A 14,639-nucleotide genomic window follows, 5' to 3' on the forward strand; every position below is an offset into this window, starting at 1 on the left:
AACTGCTGGGCCGATTGTCAAAACTCAAACGGCTCGGATAGGCCTGAATTAACCCGCGCCCCGCTGGGGGGCGCAGAATCTGCCCCCTCCCGTTTTTCGACAATAACTTCTAAACGCGTTACGCCAGCGACGTCAAACTTTCAGCACCTTATTATACATCAATGTGACACGTTCTCTGAAAATTTGAGCGAAATAGGTCGGCAAATTTTTGAGAAATTGACGTTTTAGTGACGTTATGTTCGCCATTTTCGCCTCAAAAACGGCAAAATTTCAAACGCCGCTAACATCTTTATTTTCAAAGGAATCAAGACGTAACAAAAAGGTGATACGTGATTCTACTTTTTCTATCAAATAGCCATCTCGGTTTTTGAAAATTTTGGATTTTGGCCCAATTTTTTCTTAAAAAAACTGACTTTTGGGGGAAAATAATTATAAAATCCAAAATTTTGAGTGTATCGAAAAAACGGCACATATGTCAGAGAAGTGGTCTATGTGCACCTACATAGCCATTTTTAGAAGAATCGGTTCAAAAATGTGGGAGTTATATAAAATTTTATGATGTCACGACACACAAAATTTTTGAAAAAAAAAATGATTTTTTGGAAGTTCTAGACCTCGTACGGAAACAAAAATAGCACCATTTGATTCGCCGTGAAAAACTGCATCAGATAGACACCTTTTTAGGCCTTAACAACCAACTTCAAAATTTGACCTCACTTGACCTGACCTTGACCTGACCTCGACCTGAAATTCATCCAGAGGTGGTCCATATCACTTATTGAGTGTGCTTATTGAATTCTATGAGTAAAATGACCCATGAAGATTGTGTCGCACATGCCCTTTTCTATATTTTGTTTTTGGTGATCTGACCTGACCTGACCTGACCTTGACCTTGACCTTTGAATGACATTGTATGCAACGAATATTGTCTTGGTAGTCTAAGAACACGTTTTGGGCAATCAGCCTCAGTCCATTCTTCGGCAACTACGGTGCAAGGCCGATACTGTAGAAACTTGCATTTTGTACCCTTGACCTGACCTTGACCTGACCTCTGACCTACTTAAGCAAAAAACTTTGGGCTCTTAAGATCCGCCTTGTTGAGAGCTTTCGATTGCCGTTTTTCCCGTCTTTCTACGACCATTGGTTCGGAAGTTAGACAGGGGGGCAGAATCTGCCCCCCCCCCCTCCCAGCAGGGCGCGTATGGCAGAATAGCCCAGCGGGGCGCGGGTTAAATGTCGAGCGAACCTTAATTTTATGACCTCGAAGTCACCGATGATGTCACAGGCCAGGTCAAAATAAGAATTATCAACGTTTTAGCTTGCTAATTATTTGGACTGGCCGCCGGCGAAGAAGTCAGATCAGGCTCATTTTCGGTTTACACACTCGATAATATATGCCTATGTAAGTTACCCTGAGAGAACCGAACTTGTAATTTAGATTTTTCAGGTCAAGGCCATGTCATCCTAGGTCACGGAAATTTATATAATACATCAGTCATGTGACACATGCTTATGGTCCATTCAGGGCATAGATTTCGAAATCGGTGTCCTTTGTGTCATTTAAGGCTATTTTCGGCTGAATATAGTTGATGTCAATTCACTTTCAGGTCAAAAAGGTCAAATTTTAATGCTGAACTTTTCACTAAGATATGTATCTATCAGATGCAGTTTGAGCTCTGGAACATGACAATCCTATTTATTTCGGTGTGCAATGTCAAACACGTACCGTAAAATTGATTTGAAAGTTTGATAATGATGAGAATTTCTACTACAAAACGTATAACTTACATATCTTTGAAGATATCGGGCTAAAACGTCCTAGAGTATTTGATCGGCATGCTTTCTACCACATATTTCTTATTGTTTCAAAATTTCAAGAACTTACAGGAAAAAAATCAAAAACATAATTTTTGATTTTTGAATTTTTTCAACATATCAAAAATTTTGAAAATGCGAGATAACATTTAATAGCCCTGAGTATTTTGAGTCCTGTCATGCAAAGAAATTTGATCTAGCTTAAAAACTAAGCTCTTGAGAGGGATTTCCGTAGTTCAATGTTTCGCATCCAAATCGGTCGAACATGACGTCAACCTGACGTCATTTCCGGCTGATCTATGGTAGCTAAGAAATTTTTGTTTTAACACAAGATGGAAAATTGATGGCGCTGAAGGTACTTAAAGTTTGATGTTGATGCGTCCAGCGGTTAAAAAGACATTATAAAAAAACGACAGGGTGCTAAAAATAGCTCCCGTGGGGCGCTGATTTACGCGGCCCCATGTGTCCTCTCGCCATGCACGCGCCAGTGAGAGCGGACAGACTGAGCTACCACGAGTGCGGACTGAATCTGCCAAACGCAGTTTTGTTTACCGTGCGGCGAAATCTCTGAATGCTGCGACTCTGATGTATCTGGAGTTCACTTCAATTCAGTACGGCCATTTTCACTGTGTAACATATATCACCTTTTATCATACGACATGCATTGATGTGTTTCGTCATAACTTTTGTAATGACGAAGACGCCATATCATCCATGTCATGGAGGGTCACAGTATCTATCTGCAACGCATTTATGAGTTCATGGAAGTGAAAATCTTTATTAAGTGTATTGCTTTCACTTTTATTTGTCAACATCCATCAAAAATTAAAAGCTTTTGAAATGGATTTAGATGTTTGTATGACACGTTATCAGCCCCTGTCTGGTAGGTATTTTGTGCCCTGTTTAGTCCTTTTAAAATACATTTCTGAGCGTCCATTGCCTAATTTGACTTTCAGATGTCATTCTAGCTTACGATGCATTTTTCGTACATGTTTCGCAATTCGCATGCCTAAGTTCAGTACAAGGCCCCTTTTAGGGGTCCTTGTACTGCTCCAAAGGCCCCCAAGGCCCCCTTTTTGCCCCCCCCCCTCCCAGCGGGGCGCGGGTTAAAACCTGCGCCCCGCTGGGCGGCAAAATCTGCCCCCTCCCTTTTTCGCCAATAACTTCTAAAGTATTTACGCCAGCAACAACAAACTTTCAGTAGCTTATCATACATCAATTTAACACGTTTCCTGAAAATCTGAGCGAAATCCGTCGCAAATTTGTTGAGAAAATGACGTTTGAGTGACGTCATGTTACGCCATTTTCGCTTCAAAAACTGCAAAACTTCAAACGCCGCTAACATCTTCATTCTTAAAGCAATCAAGACATAACATAAAAGGTTACACGTGATACTAATTTGTCTATCAAATGGCTCTCTCGGATCTGTGAAAATTCTGGATTTTGGTCCATTTAAAAAAACTGATTTTTTGGGATAGGTAATCATAAAATTTAAAATTTTGAGCTTTTAAAAAGAAAAAAAACGGATTATGTGTTAGAGAAGTGGTCTATGTGCACCTACATATCAATTTTTAGAAAATTCGATTAAAAATTGTGGGAGTTATATAAGCTTGTATGACGTCACGACACACAAATCTTTCGAAAAATGATTTCTTTTGGAAGTTCTAAACCTCGTACGGAAACAAAATTAGCACCATTCGATTTGCCGTGAAAACCTGCATCAGATAGACACTTTTTACGTCTTAAAGGGACCCTCCCACCTTCAAAAAAGTTAATGAATTGGCATGAAAGTGATGTCGCTCGGTTCAGAAAGAGCAAAAACGAATATCTACCAAATTTCATCGAAAAATATTCACCGGTTTTCAAGATATTAGACTTTTACTTTTGTGTAATTTTTGGGATCTCCGCTTTTCCTAGCGACTTTATTTGAAAGTGCGGCATTTGTTGCGCGCTAAGCAGCATATACCACCGCGTGCTACAAAACGTTTTAGTCAAACATTTCAAAATCGTTAGATATCTGCGCTGACGTCACACATTCAGAGGGGTATTCCTATGCATTAGCCCCTCTGAATCAAAATGCTGCAATTTTGAAATTCAATATATCCGATTTAAGGCATTTCTCGATGTTGTAAGTGCCGAAACCGGTAATTGTGAGCCAGGGACCCCATTTTGGCTATCTCAACTCAAATCTAATGTTAAGGTGGGAGGGTCCCTTTAACAATCAACTTCAAAATTTGACCTCCCTCGACCTGATCTTGACCTGGCCTCGACCTGAAATTCATCCAGATGTGGTCCATATCACTACCTAATTGAGTGTGCCCATTGAATTTTATGAATAAAATGACACATAAAACATGTGTCACACACGTCCTTTTCTATTTTTTGTTTTTGGTGTCCTGACCTGACCTTGACCTTGACATTTGCATGACATTGTATGCAACGAATCTTGTCTTGGTAGCCTAAGAACACGTTTTAGGCAATCAGTCTCAGTCCATTCTTCGGAAACTACATACGGTGCCAGGCCGATACTGTAGAAACTTGCATTTTATACCCTTGACCTGACCTTGACCTGACCTCTGAGCAGCAAAAAAACGGCACTTAAGATCCGCCTCGTTGAGAGCCTTCGATTGCCGTTTTCCCCGTGTTAGCTCTCCGTGTTCCTGTTTTATGAGTCATGCGCTGATTTGTCAAAAATTGCCGAAATAGGCGAAATGTGACCTTCGATGACCTCTGACGACTTGACTACTGACCTGACCTAACCATTGACCGAAATACCTTGATCTCCGAACGCTGCTTCCCGCGTGTCGCCCGGAAGCTGAGTTAAAACTAAGCGGTGTTCGAACATCTCCCGTCACGGCGCGGTTGGCGCCGAGCACTGGACCCGGCACCAGCTAATAGCAAAACATAACTCATTTAACGTGCCCTATTAAGATAAAAAAGGAAGATGCTTGTCAACCTGCAATATAAAAGGTCTTCAAAATGAAAATTATCGGCACCGCTCAGCAGCTAAGCTGTTTAAGCGAAGTGCCCTGAACGTGGGTACCTACCGGTCATTTTACTAAGCTCTAGTCTAGTCAGTTAGCGATCGGATTTTGGACAATTTCGCTTGAATTTTTTACGATTATCGAAAATTGTAAGGGGCATCTCATATAGAAGACCAACTCACCAACAGGTAGGTGCACGTAGAGAAAAGTCAAAAACAGCTCGCTAGGTGTAAGAATGATGTTTGTACGAAAACAAATTTCACCGTGCATTGCTAGAATTTTACGTTTCATCGTGTCGGTTTTCAAAAGCAATGAAATGGAAAGTTTTGATATTTTTCCACTGGTCAGTTCTTGCGATGCCTTATGACTAAGATCACTCTGTTATATTTTTTCACTTGTATCGGCTACTGCACAGGTGGTGTGATCACTTTATCCCCACCGTCCTATTCATGCCGTTCTGCACCATGCCACTCCAATGCCTCCCACCGTTGACTCGACGTCTTCTGGGGACATCTCTAGCCTCCCCGTAAATCCTTAATCCTTACCTGCCAGTGCTCCCGCCGCGAGCAGCACAGCCACCACTGCGCAGTGCCGCATGGTGCTGCCCAGTGTCACGATTCACTCACGGCACCTGCGCTCAGCGGCGCCACCGATACCCGGCTGCTCCGCTCCCCAGAGGCGGCTCCGTTGCTCCGCACTGCTCTCCCGATCGGAGGGGTCGCTGCAGGTCCCTCAGCCACCCGAGCGCTCCCGCACCCCGTCTTGCCCGGCCGCAGCGGGCCGACTGACAACACCCAGCAGCCGACAACGTGTTTACCTCCAGTGCCAGAACCCAGGCGAAGTTCACAGCCGTCACGCGACAGTACGAGTTCCAGGCCCGAGCGAGACGGTAGCAGACGACGACTGGATGCTTCCTCGTAGTGTAAGCCCGGTATGAGTTCAGCTAGTGTTCTGCCTGTAATTCTTACAATGCAATGACATTATATTTGTTCTGTTCGTGACATGATAAATCATGATGAACATCGCTCTTTGCTAAGCGGCTCAGCACGTCTTTTTAAAGAAAAGCAAACAAAAGTAGGATTCGCAAAGGCATATACCTTCCCCAATGATGTCCTTCAGCGTGCAAGACGACATTGCAGCGCACTATAACCCAGTGTTCAGTGATTTCTTTCGACCAGCTGTCTGGTGCCCCATCGAACAATCCCTTCTGAGCTATCACGACAGAGTTAACCTATGGCCACTTCGAAACACCACACAAATTCAATTTTCCCAATCAATACAGTAAAGCTAGCTTATGTTTCCGTGCGTTGAGTTATATTGGCACGAACATCTACGAATACGTGTTAGCGGTAGTTCGATAAAAAAAGAGTCTTGGAGCCTAAATGCCACTGTTCCACTAACAGGCTGAAACACTGATGAAAATTTGAACTTGTAGTCACATGCATGGATCGAACATGAACATTGAGCAGCCATGGCGTGATAGCATTACAAGAACCTTCACGCTGAATCAATAAAATAGATGCTAAAACTATGTGTAATGAACCTATTACACGACACGCTACATTCTGTTCTTCAGGCCACACTGCATGCAAGGTTAAGTCCACGCGATAAAACATCGGTAAGAAAACAGTAAAATGACACATCACATAAAAACGCGCCACAAAAACACAACCACATGTCTAACAAACAAAGCGATTCAATCGGCTAATTCAATGGCGAAGCTAAGCAAGCAAATGACAAGAACTGCTTGGCTCGAATTCACTGCCACTGGCTAACGGAGGCGGTAGATGCTGCCGTTAAACTCCCAAGCAGATGTCATCGTTTCAAACTCTACGTCTCACTCAGTCTTGACCATCGCCGGACCTTCAGACGCTACCTGCTGCAGCCCAGCTCGATCGTCTACGCCAGACGGTCTACATCACACTATCTTCCCTCTCAGTCCTCCTCAGGCCTTCAGGAGAAGGGCCTTCAAGGGCGCCATCCATCTCTTTTCTCCTCGTCCGGACGTGAGGACGTCTCCCGTCAGAAGGACCTTCGGCGGCGCAGTCGGGAGGAGAGACGCCAAGGTGTCACTCCAGAGACGCCGTCTCGGTGTGTGGTCGTGGTGGGCGCCATCTTGGTATGACCCCAGTGGAACACCCACCTGTCCGCCTGCGACATCTGGTCCCAGTGGTGCATGACACGCGGACCGATAGCGCACAGCGACGTCAGAGGAAAGTGGCCCGTGGATCGGGCGTTGCGCGTGAAAAATATCGCCTGCCACGCCTCCAGACGCGACACGAGGTCCTCGAAGCAAATGACTGGCGAGTCATTGCGCTGCTCGAAGTCGGTCGAGCCGTGCCACTCGTTCGTGGCAGAGGTCAGGTGTCGGTGCACCCACAGGAGGTCGTTCCATTCGCTGGTACGATCTGCCGTCCACATCGCGCGCACAGGCTCCAAGGAGGTACATGCTTTGGACTCCTCCACTGCCGGTGTCGACTGCTTTGAAAACATCTCTGTTTCTGCGAGCGAGTTTGAACCTTTCGCCTCCCGTGACCGATGGTGACCTGCACCCTGTTGCGACCTCCTCCCAGTCTTCGGCCTCGCGCCTCCAGAAGCGAGGCTCAGCTCCGCCCGCACGTTGTGTCCGCTCACCACCCAGTCGTACATGAAGCCGAACAGGTGGTGCAGGATGTCCATCACGGCGTACTTGTTGGTCAGCGGAGTCTGCGTGGAGTGCGCGTGCGCGTGCCAGCCGTTGATGAACATCAGGAGCAGGAGGTGCATGAGCAGACACTGGTGCCACACGGCGTCACATCGGTAAGGTGCCCGCGGCCGGGGCTCGCAGGCGAAGAACGACGTCATGTGAGCGGCAAACAGCTCGTTATCCATCAGGTGGTGCTCCAGGGTGCCGAGCAGGTACGGCACGGCCTCCTCCTTGTCCTTCTCCCCGCTGATCGGTCGCCTCGTGTGCTCACCGGCGCCGATGTTGCAGATCAGGTGCTGCAAGAAGAAGGTCATCAGTCTGCAGCCGTGGAGAAATGAATTTGCGGACGCATAACTAAATTGCCTCATTTTTTAGTGATGTGGCTAAAACTATTATCAAAAGCTCTATGCCATCTCACATTTTGTGCGCAATATTCTGATTAATTGTGACAATTGGAAGCAAATTTAAAATCGTTTAACTATAATGATATAAATGGTTCGATAAAAATATATGACTGAAACAAATAAAATTATAAAATGGTCGCAAGCCTGAATCAATATTCAGCGACGTTAACTAGGAGCCAAACTCCACGCCACGTTTCTTTTAGCTCTCTTATTCAGTGGGTAGCGTTAGGTACTGACCGTTTGCAGGTGACGGCCTCCAGGCACGGGGTAGCCGATCCACACCTGCTCCTGATCACTCCTGGAGTAGTTCCTCAGGAGCACCACCTCCCGTATCCCGGGCAGCGGCTGCATGTAGACCCCCGAGAACGGCTCCTCCGGCACGGGGAAGCTGTGCTTCTCCGGATCGACCAGCCGGTAAACTTGAGGGCCCACGGAGCCAATGAAATATGCTCCTCGTGTCTGGAAACAGCGGTAAAAGTAGCTGATAATTAGGTAGCTACACCTTGAGAATATCTAAAATGATACGATTTATTATTAATTTCATTTTCAAAATGTGCTGCTTTCTTGATCCAAATCAACTCGTAATTCAAACACCAAACATTAAAAAATACGCGATTAATTCAAAATCCATAGATAATTCATAAATCCAACATGGCCTGAAATGTTAAAAGTTCATGTCTTAATTAAAACGACATACAAGATGCGACAACAATGAAGCGTTCATTTCTGAAATAATGATATAAGTGTTACATGAAGATCGGTAACAGCTAAAACGTTTTGTGGACGTATTTGCTCAACTTAAACGGGTGCTACCCTTTCCTACCCGTGTGCATGTGTGAAATGAGTAATGCTTAATTTACACGTTGAGATCATAAAAAGTAAAGAGCAAGCATGTTTAAAACCGGACGCGTACTTTCACCTGTTTATGAATGGCCTTGTATGACACGTCAGTGACGGAATCTAATGTTTCGCCGTCAGTGCATTTACATAGAGGGCACAAAATGAAACGAAGAACCTTAGCACGAACTGCGTCAGATCTCAGGCACGTTGCCGGTAACGTTTACAAGGGTTACTTGAGCAAAAATAAAATCCAAGCATCACGGCAACACAGCACGAAAGCGCTGCATGCACAGCGGACAACTCACGTGGAAGTACTCCGCCATGGTGAGGGTCGCTCCGCCCACCGCGACGAAGAACCTGCGCTTCATCGGCACGTCGGCCAGCAGGCGGTTCAGCAGCTCGGGGGACGGCGTGGGCACGTTGCCACTCATGTAGGTGTCGTCCACCGCCGTATGGGCGGTCATCCGGAGCACGCAGTAGCCCACCTTGAGCACTGTGACGAGCACGAAGGTGTTCAGACTGCCGTTCGAGATCGTCTCTCGCATTTTTCCCTCGGGAACTGTCGGATGTGGGCAGTAGCAGCCCAGTGGGTATGTCTGTAGAGTGTAGACCCACAGGCTCTTGGCCATGAGAGACGGCATGCATTGAAAGGCGGTCTGCGTGGCGCCATCGACAAACTCTTCGACGTCTTGGTCATCGTGCTTCAGACGAAAGGCGCGGGTCAGCTGAAGAAAACGCTTGGGTCCCATCAGCCGAGCCATGAGAGGGTTTCGAACCAGCAGCTCGTCTGTGATGACCTCCCTGTTGTAGGCTATAGACGTGGCGACCAGGTTGGCAAAGAAGAAGCGGAACATCTCCTTCCAGTTTGTGTCGCGCCAGCCGGCGAGCACTGCCTCAGAGGCGCCGCGACCACGAGCGAAGGCGTTGGTGGCTTCGGCGATCTGTTTGAAGATGTTGCTGTCCAACAGCAGCTTCAGCGACACCTGAATCGGGTTCTGGAAGCGCACGGTACGACTGATGGACTTGAAACCGACCCCGCCCGTGTGGTGGATGCCGATTGGAATCGGCTGGTCCGCACATCCATCTGATGGACTTCCTTTGGCTTCACCATTCTGCATGCCGCGGTGTCCATTAAGCTCACAACTGGAAAGCAGCACAGAAAAAGTGATCTTAGTGAAGTTATCCATGCATGGACAATTAAAACTAATCGGTTGTAGTTCCTTGACTCTGAAATATGTATATTGGCAGGAAATAAAACGCACTAACCAATAAACTGGTTTGTTTCGATTAACTACCCCAAGGTGGAAATCCTTCATTTTAATCAGCAAGCTGTTTCGTAATGCTCGGAGTAGAACAGTGAAGAGGTGGTTGACCTCCTACCTCTGACTACGTTGAAAACAGACCTCTTTTTACGAAGGCATAATTTTCATATTTTTACGACTTACCATGTATAGTTGAACATCCAGCTCTTCTCTCCGACGTAGACCACGTCCATCGTATCGTCACCATCCAGGTGATCGATCTCCGGCAGGGACGTCACCTTGTCTACCCGCGGCTCCTCCGGAGGTTTCTCGGCGAGCAGCAGCTTTGTCAGACTGTCAGCCGATCCCGCCAGCTCGGTCCAGTTGGCTAGTCCGGGCCGCGAGGCTGTCGGTCGATCCACAAACCAGTGCAGAGCCTGAGGACCCACCGGAGTCGGCGGCTTCACCGGCATCAGGAGGGACTCGTACGCCAGAGCGCCCAAGGTGGCCGCGCTGGGACCAGGTGGAGCGGATGCCATCGACTTGGCAGCTGACGCGAGATGGGTGAAGAGTGAGTTTGTGCTGTGACTCGCGGTCGTGGTGGAACACCGATGGTTCTTAGAAGGCGGGACTGAAAGCAGGAGTGGTACGGCATGTGGTTTGGGATCGGTCGAAGTTGAGGCAATCCCAGGGTTTGAAGCTGCTATTTGCGGCTTAGTCTTAGGTGCAGTAGATGTCTCGCTCTGTGGTGCAGGTTCCGGCTTATCCAGAGAGTCATCTTCCTGCGTGGGAGCCTCTGAGCCTGCGCAGGTCTCTGATGACACGGTGGTTGCCTCTGGCTTCACCGCGGCGCCCACTTGAAGGTGTTGTGGAAGCGTAGGTACCCTAAGGAGCTCGAGGGATACGATCAGCTCGTCCGGAACTTGTGGTGAAGCCGGATGACATGGGCACTCTCCGGATGTGCAGTTGGAGACGGAGACTGCTGGAGGATCTGGAAGTGGGTTCACCAAGGGAGTAGTGCTGGCAGGCGGGGAGAGTCTTCGAGATGCTCGTGCTTCTTTTCGTCGACGATGTATGGATTGCTGCCTGATCGCTTGGATCTGAAACGCATACATTTGCGGTCAGCATCACGAACACAAGAGTGGTTGAACTCCCAGATTTCATCGCAAGTCGTGGCGGTGGCGGCAATCTTATTGGTGGCTTAGCGGGCTAGAAAGGTTTTACTCTAGAAACACCTATAGAAATTAACTGCGCCCGCTCTAAGGTCAAAGGCAAAGGACTGCATGCTTGTGTTTTGAAATTTCAACCCAGGTAGAGCTTGCAAGATGTTTCCTGTCTTTTTTGTTTGTTTAAAAACTAACCCTAAATTTTTCGCGATCATGTTTTAGATCCTGCCCCGTTGCCCGAAACACTGACCTTTAATTGCCAATTTAATCATTTTTGATGGGAAGGCAAAGGCTTAGTCCTCGTCCCTAAGCGACAGTCAGTAGACTATTACGCAATACGCATTCTACACGTCCTCCTCCCTTTTTGTTGGTCTAGCGAGGGTGGTGAAGCACCACCCGTGTCCTGGAGCGGGTGCAGGTGCCGAGCACCGTCCCGGTGCGGGATAATAAAGGCGTCGCAAAATTGACCAGACATTAGATCACCAATTTAAAAGGCCGGGAACAGGGAAACTTTTAAACCAATCGTAACTGGAGATAGCCTGGTGTCCTGACCTTGAGCGACCTGGATTATTTGTTTTACCTACATCTGCAGAAAACAGTCACCATTTTTACTTAAATTGGTAGCGCTACGCCCCACCACTTTGGAAATATTTTTGCTTCCGTCCAATTTCTGCAATGGACGGTAATTATTGTCACAAAGTCGGTTCTAAGTAAAACCATGTTCAGCGATCCAAACGAAAGAGACAACTCAAAAGTGACGTAGAAAAATCAATGAGCAATTCGAGGACGATCGCGTTTATTTATTTTTGAGATATCATGAAAAGTGACGAAACCCTCCCCTCTCCCACTCAGTCAATGGCACTTTCAGCTGCAAAGCTTTACATATTGTCGTCTCTGACCTTAGCTTATCCGCTTTCATAAGCTGCAGTTCAATGCCCGGAAGATTATAGTTCGTTTTTTCTAAGTTCTACCCTCACTGTAAACGTCTCTTTGAACACAGCACGAAAATTGGTAGCTGAATTACTGAGAAAACTCGTTGGCGTTCAATGGTTTCGCAGACGATCAATTGTATCAAAATTATTTCTACCTGGCTGCTTTTTCCCAGACTCGCAGTTCGGTATTTGCAACCCCACAAGGATCGAGGACTTGTCAGGAACTGAACTAATAATAAATCGTACGGCGTTTAACGTAACAGTATATCTTGAATGAAAAGCAATATCAAATTATTATCTGTATTCAATGTAATACATTGAATGCAGATAAGAATTTGATATTGTTTTTCATTAAAGTGAACATTTGTCAAAATGAACAATATACAAGTATATCTTGAGTATATCATCGGTGTTAGAAACTTATTTTGAAAATATTTGTCCATATCTCCAATGCAAAGTGCGCTAACCAGTTTTCCCAGTAATTCAGCTAGCAATTCTCGTGCTGTTTCCAAAAAGATGTTTACAGTGAGGATCGAACTTAAAAAAAACGAACTATAGTGTAAACTAGGGTGACCCGCGTGCTCCGCAACGCGAAAAGGGATATTTTCGATCGGCGGGTGTTCGGTTGTTCTTGTGTCGGTTGGGTTATCTATCCATTTCGGTCGATTGTTTTTTGACGGCTAAACGTTTTGGTTTGTGGAAAAAATATCCACCGCATCGAGGTGCCCGTGTCTGATAAGCATGCTTTCCACTTCAGAATCTGTCAAATGTGCTTTATAATTGAGGTGCGTAGTTTTAAGACAAATGAAAGGCGTAGATAATTTTCGCTAAAAATCGTTTTGCAGAGGTTTAAAACATTTATATTTTTAAGAATACTGTTGCTTGTCATGCAAACGTGATGATTGGATCTTGGAGAGAATTGAATGCTCTTTCTAATGATAGCATTTTCAATTGTCAAGCGTATCAGGTTAAGCAGCAAATCCCGTGTATCTTTTTAGTGGCACATTATGGACAAATACCATTTTAATTCAGCGATTTTTTCCACATTGTTTTTGATCAATTAGCTGTCCACAATTTTTCCATGAGAGGCGGTACATTTCTCTTGGCAATTGACGTTGTTTCAACTCTCTCAGTCTGATGGTCACGGGAAAATAAAATAAAATCCAAAATCCGTTTAAAATGGCACTTTTTGAAATGAAATTGCCCTCACACTTGCACGTGGCGCGTGCCACCCCTGCACCGCACACTATTCGATTGCCCGTTCGATTCTCTACACGATGCTGTTTTCCCCGTGCCGATCGGGCGCACGGCTACCGAGATATTGCACGGGGAACGGACCCGTGTCGGGCAAATTTAGCCATTTTCGCCCGTTTTTGCCAGCCGATTTATACATGTCAAGTCTATGACGCGAATTTGCACTTTTTGGGCACGCGCCACGCGCTCGCTATCGATCCGATCGAGCCGAGACCGCTCAAAGGCACGTTGTCCATCCTTGTTCTATAACTTGCGCAAATTTCAGCGCGGTAGGTGCAACGGTGTGATCTGTAACCCGCGCTACGTAGCACCATGTCGCGACCTTCGTAATAGACAGAAACTACGCCCTCCTCAAATAGTAATATAGATAATACAAACATGGTGACAAGTTCACTAATATTTACAACGCTTGCTAATATTAACAACATTCACTAATATTTCCAAGAGTTACCAATGTAGACAAAATGCTCCTCAGGCAGGCACTTACCCTAGAAGATGACATTGCAGCCAGCGGCCATTGGCGCAGTCCGGCGCGTCCGCCCGCGACCGTCCGTCACTCGCGAATGAGCGACCCGCTGGCCTGACCTTGACCCCGCCCCAGGCAATGAGAGGGTAGGGAGGGTCACGGCCACGGGGGAAGGGGCGCCGCGGCGGCCGAGCAGCTGCGCCAGCCGGCCGGGTGAGAATGAGCGGAGGGAAAGAGAAGAAAGGAAGGAAGAAAGTGTAGTCAATGTGGAAATGGAGAAAAAGAAGGGAATGGTCAAAATAAAAAGGTGAAGAGGGAAATATGTTTGAAGTTTAGTGAGACAGATAAATATAATTTGCAACCATCTCAAAATGCTTTCTCTTATCCCCTCTCTCTCTCTCTTTCTCTTTCTCTCGCTCTCGCTCTCCCTCTCTCTTCGTAAGAATACATATGTATTTGCTTAAGAATATAGAGAGAAATAATTATTTTTTAGTCTTGCTTTCTGGTTAAAACGATCCATCCGCAACTAGTGCTATATATAAATAGGTACGTTCTGTTAGGCAATCCATTATGGTAATGAAATATGCAAATAATATATTTCAAGCTATGCAGGCGAAAAGCACCGCAAAATTCCAAAACAATCGTGTTATTAGTCCTCGAGTTATCGTCAATAGTCGGTAGCCGACTGGGAGTGTTGAACTGAACCCCTTCCCTCTTCCCCGTCAGTAGTAAATGGCGGCTATTGAAAATGACCTATTTTCGTTGCAATCCCTATAAATATATTTTTTTATTATACCCAAATGCGGCAGCAATTCGTCCTTTCCTTGTTTTCCCGTTTTGTAAGTACCGCC

General features: G+C 46.1%; 2 protein-coding genes across 2 annotated transcripts in view; both read right to left on the bottom strand.

The window, feature by feature from the left end:
* Positions 1–5,580, bottom strand: part of LOC122367943 — a 24,076-nt gene extending 18,496 nt beyond the window's left edge. The window contains exon 1 of the mRNA XM_043341538.1: positions 5,345–5,580. Within this exon, the coding sequence (XP_043197473.1) occupies positions 5,345–5,396 (52 nt within the window). The 5' untranslated portion in view covers positions 5,397–5,580. The remainder of the gene's footprint in view (positions 1–5,344) is intronic.
* On the bottom strand, positions 5,571–14,009 carry LOC122368024. The gene is made up of 5 exons (XM_043341658.1): positions 13,810–14,009; positions 10,175–11,070; positions 9,035–9,872; positions 8,127–8,348; positions 5,571–7,781 (listed from the first exon to the last, which is right to left on the bottom strand). The coding sequence occupies exons 1-5, from the start codon at positions 13,822–13,824 to the stop codon at positions 6,822–6,824; spliced, it is 2,931 nt and encodes a 976-aa protein (XP_043197593.1). The 5' UTR covers positions 13,825–14,009; the 3' UTR covers positions 5,571–6,821.
* Between the last annotated feature and the right edge of the window lie 630 nt (positions 14,010–14,639).

This window comes from Amphibalanus amphitrite, unplaced genomic scaffold, assembly GCF_019059575.1.
Source record: "Amphibalanus amphitrite isolate SeventyFive unplaced genomic scaffold, NRLGWU_Aamphi_draft 000003F_arrow, whole genome shotgun sequence".
NCBI lineage: Eukaryota > Metazoa > Arthropoda > Thecostraca > Balanomorpha > Balanidae > Amphibalanus > Amphibalanus amphitrite.